The sequence below is a fragment of the Fusarium solani genome (assembly GCF_023522795.1).
Source record: "Fusarium solani strain SB1 chromosome Unknown bctg00000006, whole genome shotgun sequence".
Classification (NCBI taxonomy): Eukaryota; Fungi; Ascomycota; class Sordariomycetes; order Hypocreales; family Nectriaceae; genus Fusarium; species Fusarium solani.
This window is the reverse complement of record NW_027072151.1, coordinates 651824-672510: the sequence shown is the minus strand read 5'-3', so window position 1 is coordinate 672510 and position 20687 is coordinate 651824. Positions and strand designations below refer to the sequence as shown.

At 50.0% G+C, this 20687-nt stretch overlaps 7 protein-coding genes across 7 annotated transcripts; 4 read left to right on the top strand and 3 right to left on the bottom strand.

Moving 5' to 3' along the window:
- Nucleotides 1-104: 104 nt before the first annotated feature.
- On the top strand, nt 105-1169 carry MRS44_009926 (uncharacterized protein; the record flags this gene model as incomplete). The annotated part of the gene is made up of 1 exon (XM_046271018.2): nt 105-1169. One exon carries the CDS (start codon nt 105-107, stop codon nt 1167-1169), a length of 1065 nt encoding a protein of 354 aa, XP_046131638.2.
- Nucleotides 1170-2112: 943 nt separating this feature from the next.
- Nucleotides 2113-3171, bottom strand: MRS44_009925 (uncharacterized protein; the record flags this gene model as incomplete). Its single annotated transcript, XM_046273929.2, has 5 exons — nt 2113-2318; nt 2371-2420; nt 2473-2881; nt 2935-3034; nt 3091-3171. 5 exons carry the CDS (start codon nt 3169-3171, stop codon nt 2113-2115), a joined length of 846 nt encoding a protein of 281 aa, XP_046131639.2.
- A 3305-nt stretch (nt 3172-6476) lies between these two features.
- MRS44_009924 (uncharacterized protein) lies at nt 6477-8388 on the top strand (the record flags this gene model as incomplete). The annotated part of the gene is made up of 4 exons (XM_046272777.2): nt 6477-6791; nt 6840-6897; nt 6951-8071; nt 8128-8388. 4 exons carry the CDS (start codon nt 6477-6479, stop codon nt 8386-8388), a joined length of 1755 nt encoding a protein of 584 aa, XP_046131640.2.
- A 700-nt stretch (nt 8389-9088) lies between these two features.
- MRS44_009923 (uncharacterized protein) lies at nt 9089-9520 on the top strand (the record flags this gene model as incomplete). Its single annotated transcript, XM_065620351.1, has 1 exon — nt 9089-9520. The coding sequence occupies one exon, from the start codon at nt 9089-9091 to the stop codon at nt 9518-9520; it is 432 nt and encodes a 143-aa protein (XP_065476124.1).
- Nucleotides 9521-9896: 376 nt separating this feature from the next.
- Nucleotides 9897-12204, bottom strand: MRS44_009922 (uncharacterized protein; the record flags this gene model as incomplete). Its single annotated transcript, XM_046276560.2, has 3 exons — nt 9897-11620; nt 11673-11701; nt 11768-12204. 3 exons carry the CDS (start codon nt 12202-12204, stop codon nt 9897-9899), a joined length of 2190 nt encoding a protein of 729 aa, XP_046131642.2.
- Nucleotides 12205-14385: 2181 nt separating this feature from the next.
- Nucleotides 14386-15983, top strand: MRS44_009921 (uncharacterized protein; the record flags this gene model as incomplete). The annotated part of the gene is made up of 3 exons (XM_046276561.2): nt 14386-15176; nt 15229-15424; nt 15474-15983. 3 exons carry the CDS (start codon nt 14386-14388, stop codon nt 15981-15983), a joined length of 1497 nt encoding a protein of 498 aa, XP_046131643.2.
- A 498-nt stretch (nt 15984-16481) lies between these two features.
- Nucleotides 16482-19920, bottom strand: MRS44_009920 (uncharacterized protein; the record flags this gene model as incomplete). Its single annotated transcript, XM_065620350.1, has 11 exons — nt 16482-17281; nt 17352-17674; nt 17724-17932; nt 17994-18271; nt 18313-18950; nt 19013-19088; nt 19154-19225; nt 19277-19343; nt 19400-19507; nt 19562-19656; nt 19713-19920. 11 exons carry the CDS (start codon nt 19918-19920, stop codon nt 16482-16484), a joined length of 2874 nt encoding a protein of 957 aa, XP_065476123.1.
- Nucleotides 19921-20687: the final 767 nt, after the last annotated feature.

Sequence of the window (20687 nt, the reverse complement as noted above, 5' to 3'; positions counted from 1 at the left end):
TTCGGACATTTCGTATTCTATTTCCATTTCCTCTTTATTCTCTATCGAACCCAACCCCCCAGCACTTCCAGCCCCTCATCTACTCATCCATCCCCTTGTCTACAATGTCCTACTACCACGATGACGATGACATTGATTGTGGTTTCGGCTGCTTTGGAAACATTCGAGAAATTTTCATGGATCGAAATCGTGGATTTGAGAGGCTTCCTCCCCTTGGCACAGACAACCTATTTGGCCCTTCTCAGCCCACTCCCCCGGTCTTCAAGACCATCACCGCAATCATATCACCATATCACATGGGAGTTCGCGGCAAAGAAGTCGCCTGTGGTCCCAATGCACTGATCCAAGCTGGTCTGCTCGAGGCTTTACGCCAGCTGGGCCTCATCGTCTACGAAATTGTGCTTGAGCCCGTCGACGAGTTTGAGGGTGAGATCGGTAGAAGTTTTGAGTTGCACCGGAGAACATCCAAGGCTGTTACTCGGGCTGTTGAGAGCAACTCGTTCCCACTCATCCTCTCTGGGAATAGCAGTTCCACTGTTGGTGTCATGTCAGGCATTTCCAACTCGCGGCTGTATCGCGACACTGAGCTTCCTGGGTGTCTCTGGTTCGATGCCCATGATGACTACAACACCCCCGACACAATTCTCAGCTGCTACCTGGATGCTATGGGTATTGCTATGCTGGAGGGAGAGGCCTGGAAGGCACTTCTTGAGACCATTCCTGGCTTCAGACCGCTGAATCTGAAGCGGAAGCTGGTCCACTGCGGCATGCGCGACGTCACTGAGGAGCAGAGAGACCGTGTCGTTCACGCTGGATTCCCCATCGTATGGGGAAGTACAGAAGAAAAGGTGAACTTCAAAGACGAGCTCCAATCGCTGTTGATCCAGAAAGGCGCCTCTCCTAGAGTGGTTCACCTCGACCTGGACTGCCTCGACACTTCTGTCGGCATCGGCAACAAGTATGCCGCACCCGGCGGCTTGTCCAAGCAGGATCTCGTGGGATGTATGGATATGGTGCCGGCAAGGTCTTGGCCTCTGTCACTCACGATTGCGTCTTACGATCCCTCATGCGATGTCGAGGGTAAGATATCCCCGGTGGCTGTTGTTAGTGTTGTAACATTTTTTAAGAGCCTCATGAAGTTCGGCGTGCTGACGCCAAAGGCTGGGTAAATCATGTTTCTGAGGGCATCGGGTAGTCGGAAGGCAAGATTCTGTAGTAGATGGTGTATCTCAATATTTAATCGTCTGTATCTTGATTCTGCGTGCCATGAAACTCACGTCATTTCTTTTTGTGAGTCTTGATCGAGCCCCTGAATACAACACCTGGCTGTTGAAAATTCTGATGACCACCGTGTCAGGAGCGAAACGAGAGTGACGACAGGCCGCTTGTCACCAGCTGCACCAGCGAGACGCCATGATGCTGCAACGCATGTCCAGGGCCAGAAATAATGACCCTGGCCTCTATATCTTCGGTCGCTCCGGTGTTGCGGCCGCTTCAACATGGAGACCGGGTCTGAGTGTGCAAGGGCCGAGACAAAGCCGGACCGGGTACCGACTGGTTGACTGAGCGCCCTTACTCAAAAGGGAAAGAAAATGCGAGAGCCGGTTGAGGGGCAAACCTATGAGATGGCGATTACTTCATGGAATGTGAAGAAAGCTCTTGACTGTGGAGTGAGAGTTCAACTGGAGCCCCTGACGTGGCAGTAGAAAGTCCTTGGATAACCGAACGGACGGACACACGGCGTCTGGCTTCCAAACCATCATGTTTAGATTGAGTTTTCTTCTAATGTCACCGAAATTTACATGCAATGACAGTACGGTGTTGTAAGAAACTACCTAGGTTGAAATGCTGCCATGATAATACTAGTATGTCTGTGACTTTTAGAAGGAAGGTAAAGTTAATGATTGAAATGTGTATAGGAATGTCTTAATTAGGTAGCTGGGTACGTTGGCCATTGTAGAAACGCATGTAAGGACCTTGAATATCCAAATCCAACACCTGGAGCTATTTAGAACGAGATATACCCCGGCAATGACCTCAGAGTCGCTATCCACAAAGCTTTGAAATGCAATCTGGCTGTATTTCTCCCCCTTTTCATGATGTTACCCGAAATTATGCTTGAGCAGAGGTTTCCTTATTGCCAGAGTACTTGCGAAACTGAGCAAACACAATCATGTCTTCACCCACGGTGCCGAGAGATCCAAGGAACCATGGGAGAGCGTTCAAGAGGTAGTTCTTTTCCTGAGAGTACGCCAGAAGACTGATGAAATACGTCACGTTTCCAGTCAGGGAGAGAAGAAAGAAGAGAATCGCCAGACCTGGGAGTATCAGTATTGTGAGCGTGATTAATAGGCAGGCCATGCTGCTTACCTTCGCATGACCTTTCACGGTAGTTCTTGATGATCTGCGGGATACGAGCACTGTTCTCGTGTTAGTCTGGTGTCGGTTTTTAAAAAGGCGAATGTGACTCACCATAAGTAGCAGACGGCGCTGCCATAGCCCAGAATTATACCAACCGTCTCAAGCATCTTGTCAGAGCCTTGCTCTGGATCTTGGGTATCTGTCTCGGTGCTGTCCAGGAAGCCCATCTCGAAAGCAGCAAGCCATGCAATGCATCCCACAACACCAACTGCAAGCAGGCTCAGCGTGTTGGATACCCAGGGGTTCATTTTGGATCTTTGAGCCAAGCCGCTCTGCTGTGTCGTGGACAGTAGTGGCGTCTCCTCGGATGAGATGACATCTACCCCCGTAGAGGAGACGGATTGCGGGCGAGAGTTGGCCGTCTTGTAGTAGAAGCATTGACAGATGAGAATTAGATCGGCAATGCAAAAGTAGCCGGCCAGCCCAATGGCAGTAGGCGCAAGACGCGTGAAAAGGGCACCTAGATCTAGTCAGGGCTCATCCAGATACTAACTGTGCAGGTCAAGTACGTACCGACAAAGTTTGCCATATCTCCCAATAGCCAAATAAACAAGAAGGCCATGCTGAGGCCCTCAGCACTCCCTGACTGGTAGTTGGCATGAAGTTGGGGCACCTACAGAAGAGTCAGCCTTGTTAAGTCTGGCAGTAAAGCAAGCATGACCTCCATACCAGGACAGTGATCCACGCTGTGAGACTAATGCTGCCAAATATGCCTGAAATAATTTCGTTTGAGGGCATTGGACTCATCATGATGCTAGTGGAAGATAATTGGAATAACGTAGACGAGAGATCCTTTAGAAATTGCTTCTTCAGAGAAAGAGGACTAAGGTGCAGAAGTTTCGGAGACGTTAATATGAACAGAAGGGCCAGAATCACACCGTTGGAGTGCCATGTTGAGAATAGTTCGCTAGTTTTATTTATACGGTCTTGTCAAAATGAGGACTTCCTCTAAAGTTCAAGTCTGGTGGATCGCATGCGCGGTTGATGTCGGCCTCTGGTGGTACCAGTTGCTGGCCATGCCACTCCACAAGGGATTCATATTGTTCAATGAAAGAATTTGATGTTAGTAGCAGGGAACTTGTGCTGCCCTCAGTGAGGCAGGAGGCCATCCACGTCTTGTCCCCAGGTTAGATCACAGGAACAAGTTGGTCTATCCCTCAGGGTGTTATTCAGGCATTCAGACGTCCCGAAGAATATCAAGAAGGAATGGATCGATGAGTACATGCAGTACTAGTTAGTACTGAAGATATGATTATCACTCCTGGACGGCTAGTAATTGTATCTAGTATCGTCATTTGAGGAGTCACCACCAAATATGCACCCCACACACTCGATGATAACCTCCATAGACAACACTTGATTCTATTACCTACGAGACGAGTTGGAGCCCAACTCGACCCCCGGCATAGGGTGCAGATGACAAAGGGTGCTGAAAGGGCGCAACAACAGGGGTTCCGCATTTTCTTGCCGAGTTCGTCCTAGCCCCTGGTGGGTTATCAGCCTCTCTTCTCGCAGGCATCTTGCTACTCGTCAGGAAAAACGGGCTCATGATGCGATTTGGCGTTGACGTTTACCCCGAATATTTTTGCAAATTTGAAACTTATGGGGCATCGCTTAAGTTCGGTCCTTTTGTTGGAGTCGTACTCGTACGTGATGTCGGATGCTGGTCGAGTCTGCCCTGGATTGGAGAAGCGGTATCAAGCTGAAGGAATGAACCAGGGTCCCCCTCACGGGACCACCTTTGGATTCTTTCGAGAACGAGCCAAGATTTCCAATTACCTACCAGGCTCGGCCTGTAGCGGTCCCTACGGATGGCCATATCCGGGATCGGCGGGGACTGGTAATACTTCCTTTATGTCAGCAAGCACAAACGTAAGCCTATGATTTGTTGCTGAATGCCTTCTCGTCGCGGCTTGGGACTGTCGCATAGTTTCTATTGTGAAGGCGTGTCGTGAACCATGGCTTAAGATGTCATGCGCCGTGGTTTTCAGTGTCTTTCCCTCCTTTGGCCATTTTTCATAGCCTTTCTAAAATTCGCTTATTGCCTGAGTCTCACATGATCTAGCGGAAACCAGGCTGAGACTCTCATTGTTGTCACTTTTGCTGCCATTAGGGTAGGCATCCCTTACTTGGCTGAGGCAGTCTAGGTTGGGTGGAGACGTTGAGCAACTACAACGCAGCTGTTGAGTAGGGCTAAAGGCTGTGGTTTCAAGGATTGTCTTGGTAATGCGCTACAGTCTGTCGGTAGACACTAGGAAAGGGAGCATGTCGAAAGAGAGCTGACATGGAACCAGGTTGTCACGGAATTTGAAACTTCCCCGGGCACTGGATAAGAACTGGAGTGATTTTGGAGGTGGATAATCGGACAGATTCCGCCTGAGTGGTTTCAAAGTTGAAGTCTCTTCCCAACACGTAGTAGTTCAGCTGACTTGAGTGCGCAATATCCAGTCTCGGCATCTCCCCGCGGTCTAATCAAGATTTCCCCTTGGTCCGGTTGGTTGGGGCACATAATACGGGGTCGCTTACCCACGGGAAAAGATTGAAAGCGTCCTCCACAGGGCGCAAACCATCGCCATCGTCAGCCCCAGGTTTCTACTCCAGGTTTCCTCAGTGGGGGGAATCTAGATGTGCATCCGTGGGGAAAACCCCGCGAGACAAGAGGTTTTTGTTACCAAATAATCTGAACGGTAGCGCATGGAGATCTGGGGTCTGGAATGGGAACTGCGAGATTGATTGACCTGGGGTAAAAGAGGGAGTGAGAATGGGTGTATTGATGATTAATGCGGACTTTGACGTGAGGCCCACGATGCGCCGCCGGCCAAGCTAGGGGTTAGTTGCCAAGTGGATGATCAACAACAAACTTGACGGGAATGGATTTGACTGGTAATATGGAGTAATTACAATGGAGAAGGATGAAGCAGTCAATTACTGATAAGATAGATGTATACATATGGAGTTGTGTGTTTCTAGAAGACAGACCGCATACCCATTCACTCCGCATGAACCCCTCACACGGCATGCAGATTCAATACAAAGAGCCTCAATGAACCAGTTCCTTTTACAGGTGGTTCTCCCCGAGGTCGGCGCAAGGTCAAATTGACCGGCGGCGACGGCGGCCCGCCCGCCGCTGAGGTCCGGAGGGTGCGGGCCCTGGTTTCTCAAACATAATACTAACGTAATGTAAATAGAAACTCGACGGGGCATGACTCGAGATTTGACAAGGCAAAGGGCGTGATAAATTTGCTTGGCTCATATCTCGGCTTCTTTCCTGGAGGCATCCTTTTGATTGCTTGTGATGAGTGTGTGTTAGTTTTTTGGTTGATATGTGCCGCACAAGGAAATGTTCGAGAATCCTGTACGGTCATGATGGCTTGGCTGGTGTTGGGGTAAGTGAGGAGTCGCGCAACTTCACGACTTCAAAGACCTGCGATGAACCTTTTAAAGCGCCCACAATCAAGTCTGATAACAATTTGAGTAAACAATTATAAACGATAAATATTAAAGAAGCCATCACAGGCTCAAAATGACCCAATCTACCTCCCAATCACTCGGTTACCCGGCCACATGCCTGTCCATGAACTCCAAAATTTTGCACCCCCTCCCTGGACAGTGGAGAATGCATCCGTGCGGAGTAGGCGGATTTCGTCGGCTGAAGCTGACTTGGAGAACACACGTTCGCGCTCCACTGTCAGTGCATGGAGATTGACTCTTGAAGATGCAAGATAGACTTGGGAACCACTGACAGTTTTTCCCCATGGAGATTTACGTAAAACCATCGACTCCTTTAATCCGGGGATAACGAAAAAACTGTCATATCTTGGAAAACGCGGAGTAATCAGACTGTTTTTTGTGAGACCATGTGTGGAGATATCGCGTAGCGTCCTCTTGCCCTTGACTGGGCCGAGACTAGAGATGGGATGGGATAGTACTAATACCCTCGCCCCGTTCAGTCAAACTCTGATCTTTTTCTTTTTTCTTCTCTTCAAGCTCATCTTCTCTGGGGAGATCCAGATACCAGATCCCATTTACACCATTCTTTGGAGTGTACCATCATCATGTCGGTCGAGAAAGTAGTCGACACATCCCCCGTCACGGGTGAAAAGGGCGTGGCAAAGGACGGTGCCTTTGCTGAGGAGCAGGCCCCTTCTATTCGAAATGAGGGCCTCGTGGGAACCGGACAGGAGTATGAGAAGGAGGACTTTTTGACACGTACTGGTTTGAACGTCCGGTCTTTTCAGAGGAAGCATTATGGCCCCGGCCTTGTCGAGCTTGATCGAAAGATGAAGCCGAGACATCTGCAGATGGTTGCTATTGGAGGATCTATTGGTGCTGGTTTCTTTGTTGGATCTGGATCTGCTCTGGCTAAGGGTGTAAGTGACGACATATTATTGCTGTTTGACATGATGCTGATTTTGTAGGGACCTGGTACATTATTCCTCGATTTCTTGCTCATCGGAATCATGGTTTTCAACGTCGGTAAGTCAAGACACTTTGTCTTGCTCACGTACATATCAACTGACCACTTGTAGTCTACGCCCTTGGTGAGCTCGCCGTCATGTACCCCGTATCAGGTGGCTTCTACACCTACGCAACCCGCTTCATCGAGCCCTCATTCGGCTTCGCCATGGCCTGGAACTACGTTCTCCAGTGGGCCGCCTCACTCCCCCTCGAACTGACCGTCTGCGCCATCACGATCCAATACTGGGCCCCTGATGTCTCGCCTGGCGTCTGGATTGCCGTCTTCCTCGGCGCCATCATCATCCTCAACGTCTTCGGCACCCTCGGATACGCTGAGGAGGAATTTTGGGCTGCGTGCTTCAAGCTCACTTCAATCTGCATTTTCATGATTGTCGCTCTTGTGCTCGTTTGTGGTGGAGGACCTTCAAGCGGACGATACGACACATATTCTGGCTTCAAGCTCTGGCAGGACCCAGGTGCCTTCAAGAACGGCTTCAAGGGATTCTGTTCTGTCTTTGTCACTGCGGCTTTCTCCTTTGCCGGCACTGAACTAATCGGTCTGGCTGCGGCTGAGGCTCGCAACCCTACCGAGTCGGTGCCCAAGGCTGTCAAGCAGGTGTTCTGGCGAATCTGCCTTTTCTACATCGTTGCTCTTTTCTTCATCGGTCTCCTGATCGACTGCAACGATGAGTCTCTGCTCTCTTCTAGCTCCTACTCCAGCACAAAGGCGTCGCCCTTTGTCCTTGTTGGCAAGTATTCTGGCCTTAAGGGCTTCGACCACTACATGAACGCTGTCATCCTGTCGGCTGTTCTGTCTCTCGGTATTGCTTCAGTTTATGGAGGTTCTCGCACTCTTCTTGCTCTTGCCCAGCAGGGATATGCGCCTAAAATCTTTACCTGGATTGATCGAGCTGGCCGCCCTCTCCCCTCGGTTATCTTCATCATTCTCTTTGGTCTCCTGGCTTTCCTTAACCTGGATGCCGCTGGTCCCGTCATTTTTGACTGGCTGTTGGCCTTGTCTGGTCTGTCTATGCTTGTCACTTGGGCTTCCATCTGCGTCGCCCACATCCGCTTCCGAGCTGCGTGGAAGCACAACGGCCGCAGCCTTGATGAGATCCCTTTCAAGGCTATTGGTGGTGTTTATGGTTCATGGTTTGGTCTGATTTTCGTCATCATCGTTATGATGGCTCAGGTAAGAAAGAAACTCAAAATCCATTCTCAAGATGCACAAGCTAACAGTATTTACAGTTCTACACTGCTATCGTTGCCCCCCCTGGAGAGTCAGGAATGGGCACAGTTGAGGGCTTCTTCAAGCAGTACCTCTCATTCCCTATTGTGCTGCTATTCTGGGCCGGAGGATGGCTCTGGAAGCGAACAAAGTGGATCAAGATCGAGGAGATCGACATTGACACGGGTCGACGTGAGCACGACTGGGAGGCTATCCGTGCCTACCGCGCCGAGCTGGCCAGCTTCCCTGCTTGGAAGCGCCTCGTTTATACCATTTTCTAATTACTTCATGTTTGCTGTCTTGGGACAGTGAGATGCTGGAGATGAGCTACGTGAAGAAGTGGATTGTACATATATGAATAGATGTTATCACACATCATGCGCAAACCCGGTCAAAATTCCCCGTGAAAAAACATTTTTAAGACGAGTGACAGCGCGGGATACTTCCGCAATGGTGCAAACTCTGAAGAGCAAACGTTCGTTGATCACAGCGCCTTGGCTTGTCAACGAGTAGTACTACGGCTGGTTCAGTGATTCATTCATTAGCAACAAAACTTCCTCAATGCTGGCTTGTCTGAAGCCAGTGTAGTGGTTGACTCAAATACGTTGCAAGTCAATGTGCCTCTTATGTTAACAGTGTGGGTGATTCTGTTCTTGAGTCGAACATACGCTCCATATTGAACTGCTGTAGCGGTTGTATCTGAGTCTGGACTGGAAAGCCTTTGTTCTTATCTACTCAGCAAAACATCCCTTAATGCAGACTCTGTTCAGCAGTTCACGCCCTGACCAGTGTCACGGTCCAGCAGATTTCCACCTGCCCAGCTCCTTTGTTCACATTCACTGAGTCAATGACATTCTTTCTAAGAGTCTATAAAGAGCATCCCACCCTGCGCAGGTGTCGAGGCAAACTTGAAACCATCTCACAAATCGGGACAAATTCTCAACTAATCCACCCAACTCCACCAGCGCACAACTACTGACAATGGCTTTTAACCACCAGGTCGATCTTGTCGATCGTCAGCGTAACTTGTTGATCAACCCTCTACCACTCACTGAAGAACCTGCTCCGGAAGTGAGTGAGCTCGAACTGATGACAAGGCAGATCGAAATTCTCTTCCCAGTCGAAATGCAAGGCACCCTCCTTACCATGGGCGAGTATATCTCATACATGGATGTCTGCCTCGACGGCCAGCAGCAGATCTACGAAATTCTGAGATCCGCCGAAGCTATTGACTGCTTCCTGCGACCCCTTCAAGGAACAGGCCAGACGAGGCTCGTGGATCGTTTGGTCATGCACCAGCAAGCGTTGAACGCTGCGGCAATGAGGTTGCACCAAGACTTGACCAACTTTATGCAGTCGCTTGAGCACATGAGACAACCAGATTGCTTGAAGGATAGGGCTTGGAAGATGTGAATTTTCAATTCCCGAGATGTGATTGCTTAAGAAGTTGATACCAACATCCCTAGGCGTGCTACAGATTGAACAGAATACGCTAGCTGGGTACGAGTCTTCTACTGCAGGCAGTAGGAAGGTCAAGAAAAAGGCTACTGTGTTAGCATTGAGATATAATGCTATGATGTGTTGATATTGTGCCCTTGATGGAATAACTGCGCCAAAAGAGAGAACAGAATACGCGAAGATCAAGCCCCGTCGCCAGGCAAATCGAATGTCTTCGAATGCCTTAGTTTTCCAAAATAGAAACAAGAGTTACTCTCCTCGCAAATCCATCATTGAAATACCGAGTTGTGAAATGTTGAACTTTGTAAAGTGTATGAGAGGCACCGCCTAATCAGATAATCTCAACTGTTCTGGTCTCCCAGTCCTGACAAAGGTTCATGCCCCCAAGAACATGAGTGTTGGGATCTGAAACAAAGATGCCAACCCGAAAGAACTTGCCCGGTTCTTTGGCAGGCCGTAACAAGAGCCCGTAAATGATGAGTTGCTTCTTGCAATGCAAACACAGTTGCTGATCGTGTTCCTCAACGTGATCCGAATCTCCCAGGTCCAACGCTCCAAGGCCTGCCAAGGCCTGCTCTTCCTTGGCGTTTGCATTGTCAAGTATTTCGTCGCTCAAGTTACCCTCATTGACGCCGAGCTCGTGGCAATAGCAAGGCTGTCGTCTTTTCATGATGCAAGATCCGAGAAGAAACAAGGTGAGTCCTTCCGTATTCCCCTTTCCCTCGATAAACCAATTCCAGTCAGGCCTCAACTGAATTCTCTCCTCGTCATCAAGGAAGTCAAGTTCATCTACAAAGTCCCAACTAGATGGAATCTCTGAAGCTCTTGATCGCAAAGTGAGCTTGCCGCTTCTTAGCTGACCATACGGATTGGATCCAACTAGATCCATCTCGACATCAAGGAGTGCGAATTCTTGTTGTAACACTTCAAATTCTTGCCGAAGATCAAGAGTTTGCGCTAAACAAACAGATACAGGATAATCTTGCCTGGCCCAGCTCCATGAGGGCGCAATGTATGGATCTGGCGACTCCAAGGAAGCGGTGAGCTCCTGACGGGGGCGATTTGAGAATTCGGATTGCCAGAAAAGACCTTTGTAAAGATCATTTCTCCATAACCCCGCCAGGTATTCATCCTGAAGGACATCCTGGTGTAGCTTGGCCAAGCCAGAAATAGCCGGGAGCCGGTCCGTTTGACATGTCAAATGAGTGTCTGAAAAGCCTGCCACTATTCGAAACCATCCGCGGTAGTTTAGGTGTCTTTCTGCGCAATGTGCAAAGAAGGGGGTGGTATCGTCTTGGTGGAATTGGACCGAAAGACCCATGCGTCCAAAGAGAAGAATTCTTTGCGCTGTCACCTTTTCTTGGTAGATCCAGCCTCTGGTGCGCCACCTCGATGCGAAGTAATCTTCCACTGCAAGTCTCGCGAAAGTGGCCTGATCAGTAGAATTTTCATGATTTGGTATCGGTACGAGGCGGTATGGTCCTTGAATGCCTGGCTTGAGCTTTGACTGGAATGGTAGGTGGATGAAAGGCTTGGTCAAGGAGAGGAAGCCCTCGTTGCACGAGTCGGATGCGGGTGTGGCGATGACAAAGTAAGCATCCCTGAAGATCATGGCCATGAGAGCAGACTCTTGTTCCCAATCGTAATCATCGTCCTGGATGATGCAAACGGCATCGACCCAGAGGTATCTCACACCGAAGGCCCGGCATACCACCACGGCATCTTTGATCACCGGGGATACCTCAGAGAGCTTGAAGCCGGAGTATCGATTCTGGAGATTGCACCTCAAGGTAATGAACTGCATTTCTGCCTCTTCGGGAGTGCCCCAGCAATAGCTAAGAGCCGCGTACTGTTGGTCAAGACACTCATATTTCGTCACAAGTTTGAGCTCTTCTCCCTCTGGATCGGCGCCAAGGTCAATGACGCGGGTTGGAGAAAAGTCCGAGTATGACGGCGGAAACTTGTCGAGTTTAGCACTCATCTCGCTGATTTTCTCCTGATTGAGAAAATCTAGCGATGGTGTCGGTTGCACTCGTAGCCATCTTTGGCATTGTTCTAGAGGTATTAGCAGGCTGCCGCTTGAAAACTGATAACTTGCGGACCTCACCATCCTGTGAGTCAATAGTGAACCGTAGTCTGGGTCAGTTGTTAGCCAACCCTTTGAGGGTCATGACCTTCCGTGATTGGTGTAGGAGAACAGACACTTGGAGGGCATCCTCCTCACCAGGGCGGGATATCTCAAGACACATGCCATACAGAGCAAACCCCAGGTCCGAGTTTTCAGGCCACCACGCATAGAACAACTTCAGGCAGATTTCCTGTTCCTCAACTTGGCAGCCTATTTTAGAGTCCATGATGGCTGACCTGAGGAAGCAACAGAAGTCGCATTCGGCCGAGGCGGATAAGGCAGGCAATGCAGGGAGCCAGTCGCGGAGTTCAAAATCGGACCATAAAATTGCGCCGTTCCCTGAGTAGTATGAGTCAGCGTTTGAGGGAAACTCGAGCATCTCCTCAACTCCTTGCGATAGGGCAATGGAGCCTCCGTTGCGGCTGTCATCAAAGCAAGCGCCCTGGCATCTCTCGCAAAGTCTCGTGGAGCAGCTGCCGCTGCCCGTTGGGTTGGCCTCTTGTGTGCTCATTTTGAAAGAAAACTAGCTTGTGTTTTTAGGTGACGGGGCATCGATGCTTCGAAAATTTGAGGTTGAAAAGGATCAACTCTGATAGAAGTGGCGTTGCGTATGCTGACGTGAGGGGATTTGACTGCTGGGGGCAGGCTTGGCGCTAGACGCTCACGTGTTCTAGAGTGAATAGCCCAAATCACAGACTATCATATTTACAATGTACCTACTCTGATGGGTTTAAAAGGTCTAACCGGGTATCCTTAATTGAGTTTATGATGGCTTGTTGACTTTTGGAGATATTCAGACTGGCTTGCATTTCTTCGACGGCCGCTGACCAATTTTATGCATTGTGGAGCATTTATCATACAAAACGCGGCCAGCTTTTTCTTCTCCAACCCATTTCATATATGTGGGAAACAAATAATATTTAGAGTTTTCTATTGATGGATTAGGAGATATCCAGAAGCTTACTCTCTTGAACTCATAGAATACCCAATCTTGCATCTGGATAAACTTGCGTGCATTAAACTCCCTGGCCTATCTTTAGGAATACCTAGGCTGAATAATAGGCTCAAGAGTTTTGATTTGTCTATGTCTTATATGCACCTTGCTATGCACCCTGCCTGGTCCTTCATTCTAGAACATTCATGGGTCGCATGTTTCAACACTAGCCTCATTCTTGAGTGTGGTAATGGCGACACCAGTCACAAACTGTGCCTCGAGGAGGTCTGACGACCACGAGGCAGCCGCAAGGGCATGTGCACATGGGATTGGCCATGTCAACTGGCGCGAGGGTGTCGGTGGCTCTGGTTAGGTAGGTAGCCTTGTTAGACTGAGTGGAAGAACGCATCGTGAATGTATAATGGCGCGACTCTGTAGAGATGATGTTTTGCAAGATGTGCGTGTGGCTATTGGCTAGTCCTGGTGGTCATGGGACTAGATATAGAATTGAGTTAAGCTATTGAATTAAGCTTAACTGGACGCGCGACCCTCGAGGCATCGCCGAACAAGCCAGCACCAACCAGCCCAGTCAGTTGATGACAGTCGTTAAACCATAGCTAACCTACACTGATTTGGAACATTGGGCATCTGTGAACCATTTTTCGGATGTGAAAAAACTCACTGATCATTGCATTACGTATCTGAATGAAGGCGGCGCGCACGACGGTTGATGTCGGGCTGAGCGAGAACCATGGTCATTGACTTATTTAATTTTAAGCAGTGTTCTCTCCGTTAGGCATTTGCGTGTTCGACGCGCTCTCTCATGAGAGACCTTCCAATCCAAGCCTGCCGAGGCGCTATCACGACATCCTGGTTGGACTCGCCTCATAGATGCCAAGGTGGCAAAATGTCAAAGACCTATTGTTCAGGCTCACACAAGACACTGGGTGTCATTGTTCACCAGCCACAAATTGAGAGGTCTTGAGGAATAAAGCAGGCGGGGTTAGTGCTTGAGCCAAGACAAAGCAGCTTTCAAAGCATCATACAATCAAGGCAGGTCGGTGTGTTCAGACAAAGTTTGCCGTATCTAAAGTGACTAGGGCCTCGAGATACGAAAGGTCTAGTGCAAACAAAGGAACCATGCTGTGGCTGGGCTTGTAAGAGTTCCCAAGATTCCGCTCGGAGCACCCGGTCCTACATCAGTCCATTCCGCGGTGACGACAAGACCCCTGCGGTGACAACAGATAACCCTACAATGATGCTTAAAGCGACCAGCCCACAGATTGAGCCACTCACATCACCGCCACCGCACGCCTATCTCTCGGCGCCTAGCCACCAGGGCCTTGCGACCTGCCCTTATCAACCAAGGTCACACTTGCGAATGCGCCAAAAGTTCCACGCGACGTGGGATCTGAGCCCGGCGCTAGTTCCTGGAAGAGGCAGTTGCGGCGGGGAATCGATTCGCTCGCCAAGAAACGATCGTCCCGCGCATCCCTACAACTGCCTCATTGGGATGGTCGCCGTGACGCTGCCGTTGACGTGATTGGTGCAATCACATATTGTGCTATGCAGAAGTGCCATGCAGGCCATGAAGAAGGTCGTGGACCGAGGACAGTTGAGATGAGAGTGCTGTAGCTATCTGCATAATACAGAGCTTCACCTATAAAAGGCCTTTTCTCACGCTCGAGTGAATCCTTTTGCTCATCACTGCCTCTCCTGTCTCTGAAGGTAGCTGCTCAATCTTCTCTCTAGCCCATCATGAAGTCCTCTATTCTTTCGCTCTCCCTCTACGCCTTGGCCGCGCCTTCACTGGTCAGCGCCGGCAGCAGCAAGAAGCCCCTGGTCAACTCGCTGAAGCTGCAGAAGCTCATCAACATCGACGGACTCCTCGCCGGATCCCAGAAGCTTCAGGACTTTGCTGATGCCAACGGAGGAAACCGTGCCTTTGGCAGCGGTGGTCACAATGCTACCGTCGACTACATCTACAACACGCTGAAGAAACTCGGCACTTATGATGTGGTCAAGCAGCCCTTCACCGAGCTCTACTCGCAGGGTACCGCTTCCCTCAAGGTCAACGGAGAGGACTTTGCTGCCGCCATCATGACCTACACTCCCGGCGGCGCCGTCGAGGGACCTCTGGTCGTTGCCTCCAACCTCGGATGTGCCGTCGAGGATTTCCCCGCCGATACCAAGGACAACGTCGTGCTTGTGTCACGAGGCGAGTGCCCCTTTGCCCTCAAGTCGACCAATGCCAAGCAGGCCGGTGCCGCCGGTGTTATCGTGTACAACAATGTCCCCGGTAGTTTGGCTGGCACGCTCGGCGCTGCTTTCGGCGATTACGCGCCCATTGTTGGCATCAGCCAGGAGGAGGGCCAGGCTATCCTCGAGAAGCTCAAGGCCGGCGAGGTTACCGTTGATCTTGACATTAATGCTATCACTGAGAACCGTGTCAGCTACAATGTCATTGCCGAGACCAAGGAGGGTGACCACAACAACGTCCTTGTTGTGGGAGGTCACTCCGACTCTGTGGCTGCCGGCCCTGGTATCAAGTAAGTGTTACAAAAACATCCAATGGTGCCATTGACTAACCACATCCCACAGCGACGATGGTTCTGGTATTATTGGCGTGCTGAAGGTTGCTGAGGCTCTCGCCAAGTTCCGCGTTAAGAACGCTGTTCGCTTTGGCTTCTGGAGCGCCGAGGAGTTCGGTCTTCTTGGATCCTACCACTACATCAAGTCTATCAACGGCTCTGATACTGAGATCTCCAAGATCCGTGCTTATCTCAACTTTGATATGGTAGGGTCACTCTCACCTGTTTGACTAGGCCGATACTAACTAGTACCAGATTGCCAGCCCCAACTACGTCTATGGTATCTACGACGGTGATGGAAACGCCTTCAACCTCACTGGCCCTGCTGGCTCCGACGTCCTTGAGAAGGACTTTGAGAAGTTCTTCAAGACCAACCGCAAGCCCTATGTCCCCTCTGAGTTCAGCGGCCGATCTGATTACGCTGCCTTCATCGAGAACGGTATTCCCTCTGGCGGCCTCTTCACCGGTGCCGAGCAGCTCAAGACCGAGAAGGAGGCCAAGCTCTTCGGCGGCGAGGCCGGTGTTGCCTACGATGTTAACTACCATCAGGCTGGCGATGACATCGCCAACCTCAACAGGGAGGCCTACCTCCTCAACACCAAGAGCATTGCCAACTCTGTCGCCAAGTACGCCAAGAGCTTCAAGACTCTGCCCAAGGTCCACAAGGCTTCCCGAAGATGGGACGCCGACAAGGCCCAGATGCTCAAGAGGTCCAGCGAGCACACCCACACCCACAGTGGCCCTTGCGGTGGTATCAGCCAGTAAGGCTGGGAAAAGTTATGAGAGCCATTTGGCTACGAAGAAGTGTACAAGATTTGGAGTTTGGGGGTTAAGAAATGAGTATGATGTAGAGTAGCATGAGAATCAATTCACGTATGATGCGGTTATGATGACCTGGATTCCCCCCCGTCTTGCTTATGTGATTCAAAGGTTCACTATTTCAAGGGTCAATTTAGTTATTGTGAATCGAATAAATTCACCGTCTGATGCTGTGATTTGGTTCTGGAAACTGATTTCTGTTTTAGAGATCGGGAATCGAGCTTTGATGGGCATTGTATTATTACGTTCATAGGCATCTCAATTTTAGTTAAGATAAATTCCAAAACATCAACTTCCTTGGTTTATAACTAGTATTACAACAATGAGACCACGGCAGTTGAGAAATAAGGAACAGTATGTTGTATTCAGAAGAAAGTAGTCCCGCATCATGATGAACTCATCCAATTCAATCAATAATCGATCCTTTCTAACCAGCTCGATCTTCTATTCCGCCACAATGCGCAAGTTGGGACGTATATTCGCCACCAAATTCGATAGAGCCTCCTCGAAGTCATTGAGACTGCTGGTGTCCACTTGCTCTAAAAACAGAACCATCTCCTGCAACTGTTTCACGACCTCGATGACTGCTCGCGCGAGTATCTCCTTCGAGCGGATCTCCTTGATTCCCAGCCAAAACAGCTTCTCATGAGTCAGAATTGCACATGCCGCCTGTACTAACAGAAACCTGAACGCTTGACTACGAGGCAGGGAGCCATTAGAAACAAAACGACTCAAGGCCAGTGTTGTGAGGTGGACTAAACCCACGGAGGTACCAGCCACGAGGGTTCCGCCCCCAAAAAGCAGGGCTGCGATACCAGCGGCACTAACGGCACCAACGCCACCCACCGCAGTGACAGCAAGAAGTGCAGATAGACCGAGGTCGGGATCCCACCATCTCGATGGCCGGTTGATTGCGTCTAGCGCTGAAAACAAGCCGAGGGCTCCTTCGACGCTGAGCGTTGCGGCCACATCGAGACGGTAAATTGGAGGCAGAACCAGGTCCATTTTCTCTTGAAAGCCTCGTACAATGAATGACCAATCACTGCTCGCGATGTTGGTTCCATCTCCTTGATGTATGTTGTATATCTGCTTGGCTGTCTCTGCAAGTCGTGGAGAAGCCTGTTGCAGAGCCTGCCCCAGGTATCTTATCATTGCTCTGTCGTGAATTCCAATAAGAATATCGTCCATCAAGCAAGCCTGTGTCTTATGACATAGTTCTTGAACAAGTTGAAATGCATCCTCATCTGTGCATTCATTCGAAGCAAATTAGCTATACGAGCAGAGGCATGAGTGTTGGAACAGAGAAGAACATACCTTCAGCAGTCACAAAGCAAATTTCGCACTGTCCTGTTGATAGTTCATTCACCAGATCCCGTCGCTCTTGGCACCGTGAGTCCAAGATGGAATCTCGGCGGGACTCGACATCGGCCTTGATATCGGCTGGGATTCGACTGGATCGGAATGCCGGCTGATCTGGATGTTCTTGGCAGTACTGACGACATGCATCGCTCAAGCAATCCCGTCTTAAGAAATCATACTTGGTGAAGACGACGATGAAGGGGACACCACGAGAACTGGTTGACCGGATGAACTCGCGATCGGCCTCCTCCATGCGAGCAACGGAATTACAGCAGTACCTGTGCGCAAAGGTTAGCCTTGGCATGCACTGATTACTGGTTTACTCACCAGATACAATGCAGTTGCTCTTCAAATGTAGTCGCCTCCTGACGCTTCTCTATGAAGCCATGAACCCTTCTGAGGGTTTCCTCCAGCCCCCTTTCAAAGCCATTTGCATCGTGAAATATGAAATTGCTGCCGTTTTCTCGTGGCGTAGTGCTGGTAAGCTCAGTATCGATCTCATGGCGGACAGAGTTGAGGCCAGAGCTTGCAAGTGACTATAGTGCTCGAGTTATTATCGATACAAGATTGCGAAGCTGTGTGCGAAACCAAACCTACCACTTCCTCGCCAAGTACCTCGTTAACAAGGGTGGACTTTCCGACACCAGTAGGCCCGCATATCAAGACTCTAGGGCGGTTGCGTTGAAGGCTGACAACTCGAGTATGATGCAGGTTCCAATACAAGGACTCCGGTCGGATGTTGATGTCCTTGATTGTTTGACGGACCTTGTTGGAACAGCTTAGAGGGTTGAGATACCTGATCCCGAGTGGAGTCACGTCATCTGCCCAAAACACCGATGGATGAACGATCGTAGCTGGGAAACCAAAATTAACGCCTATAACTTGTCAAGGAGAAGTTGAAAGATCGCTTGCCCACCTGTAGCGGTTTCGTCGTCAGTAGATACCACCCTTTCCGAGGTGCTCAGCTGGGCTGTGGGCCCAGAGGCTTCATTGGCGGCTGGTTGCAAGTTTGGACAGTTGAATTCCTCGTTCAGATCCCACATTTGGACCGTAGCCCCGTTTTTGAAGGGAATCTGATGAGGGTCTCTGCCTTCCGGCATGGTATACTCCATCGGGTCTTGAATTCCCTCGACCAGTCGTTCCGGCGCTTGGAACTTGAGGAAGAGGCCATAGCGAGCTGCTTCACTCAGTATCCACTGAAGGGGCCACAGCGACAGACCGTCCTTCTTTGAGCCACCTCCCATGTCTGCATGGAATCCCAGAAACCATGCCTCCAGGCAGGTCCTTGAGGCGTTATTGGCCGGAAGTCTCTCTCCTTGAGAGTTTGTGACCCTCTCTGGCTTGAACGCATCTCGGTTTTCAAGAAGTGCTAGAGCATGTCGGGCGTGATGAGTGTTTTTGGTTTGGCGAATGTCATAGTGGTAACTTTGAAACAGTGGCTTGGTGACAGCGTTGTTGAGCCAGCTAAAGGCGCCGTCGGGATCCAAGAAGCCAATAGATTTGACGGTGTCAAAAAGCCCAAGAAACTGGATTCGGGGAGAATCTGTGGTATGTCTGGAGCTGTTGGTTGTATCTCAGCATCGAGTACCTAGGTAGGCTCTATCCGTAATTCTTACAGAAAATGAAAGTCCTGTTCAACGCCATTAGATTCCTGGGTCTCTTGAAGTTTGGCAGGCAACTTACGGAGTGTGGCTGGGAGCTATTGTTCCCTTCATCTCTACGCCTTTTATATATGTTAATCGCCTTGACCAACTTACCATCCCAGTCTTCAGCGCCCGGTTTGAGAGTTCCCAAATCATTGAAAAGCCCGGCCACTGCTCTTACCACGACTTGCACCAGTCAGGAAATGATCGTGCAGAGAAGGGAGCGGAGGAACTCACAGGCGCCGCGACTGTACCCAAAAAGGAACAGCTCATCCTGAGAGGGACAGCATGCCTTGGCACAATGCTAGACAAGAAGCAGGTAAGTGCTGAACTGCTAAGTTGGGGACCGGGATATCCTACCTCGTAGACTTCCGCGATCAATTCCTCATACCCATCGCCTGACCCTCCCTGCCAGTATTTCTTCCACTTGGGCTGTCTTGCACCCAGGCCCTTGTAGTATCCCTTTTTCTATAGTTGACCTGAGCGTTAGAGAGGAAAGATGCCGCCCTGACTTTGAAATACCTGTTCCCACTCCTGCCCATCTTTGCCTGTGACCCGGCCTTCCTTGACTGCTAGGTACACGCGAAAGATGTTTGAGGGGTTCTTCTCAAAGCAGCCTACTGCCGTATTAGTGCGTACTAGACCAAAGGGCACAGAGATGACGGAATGCTACCTTCTGGGCCATCCTCGACCATCCAGGTTCCGTCAACGCAATAAACAAATCGGCGCGGAATGTGCCTCTTGTTGCAATCGACACATCTCGGACGCTCACCACTGAGTAGTTCAGTCGGGCGGGGTTCCTCGAGGCTAAGATGTTCGAGACCAGTGATGGTTTCACCATCGATCTCGGTGGCATACTCCGAGAGAGATATTGTATCCATGGAGAGCTTCAAGGGGAAGAGAACGAATGCACAGTTAAGAAGCTCGCTTTCCAGTGTCAAAAAAGCCTCAAGCCAGGCTGCGGGAGTAGAAAAAGAAGAAAAAATGCCATCAGGCTCTCAGCTGAAAACAAAGCCAAGCCGTCTTCTTATTCGTTGGTTATGCGCCCACCTCTCAGGCCAACTTGTGCAGCCTGATTCCATTGACGATCTTCAGGTGTCCAGTGGCCGTCCAAGATGTTTTGAAAGGTAAGAGGGTTCAAAAGAATGGATTGTAGTGCGTTGGGATCTAAACAAAGCGGGAAAGGCTTCAGATAAGGGATCATTTGAGTAAATTTGTAGTTATGGAATCAATGTCTTGTATGGGCGCTTCATATTTCTTAAGGGTGAGGTCCTTAGCTCGTGCCTTTAATACAACTGCGTGCTTACAGTTATTCTTAGTAAAACATCATCGATTATAGTTCCAATTGTTCGGCTACGGCTCCACGGCTTCTACACTGGCGTGGGCATCTTGTCTCTGTTAGGCAGTTTCTTGCGGGCGACGCACCAAGAGCGGGGTTTGCGGCGGAAGCCAGCGACATAGCGCCCTTCCAGGGAAATGCTGCACCCTGCCGGCCCGGTCCGTCCTGATATCAAGAGTGATGGGCAATGACAACAAGTGCGGGGTTATCAGGGTGTTTATCAGTCAATGTGCGATCTGCCAAGAACGCTCAAGGTATAAAGCAAGTTCTGTGACCCCAGGGGCTCGATTAAATCCTTCTCCTGTAATC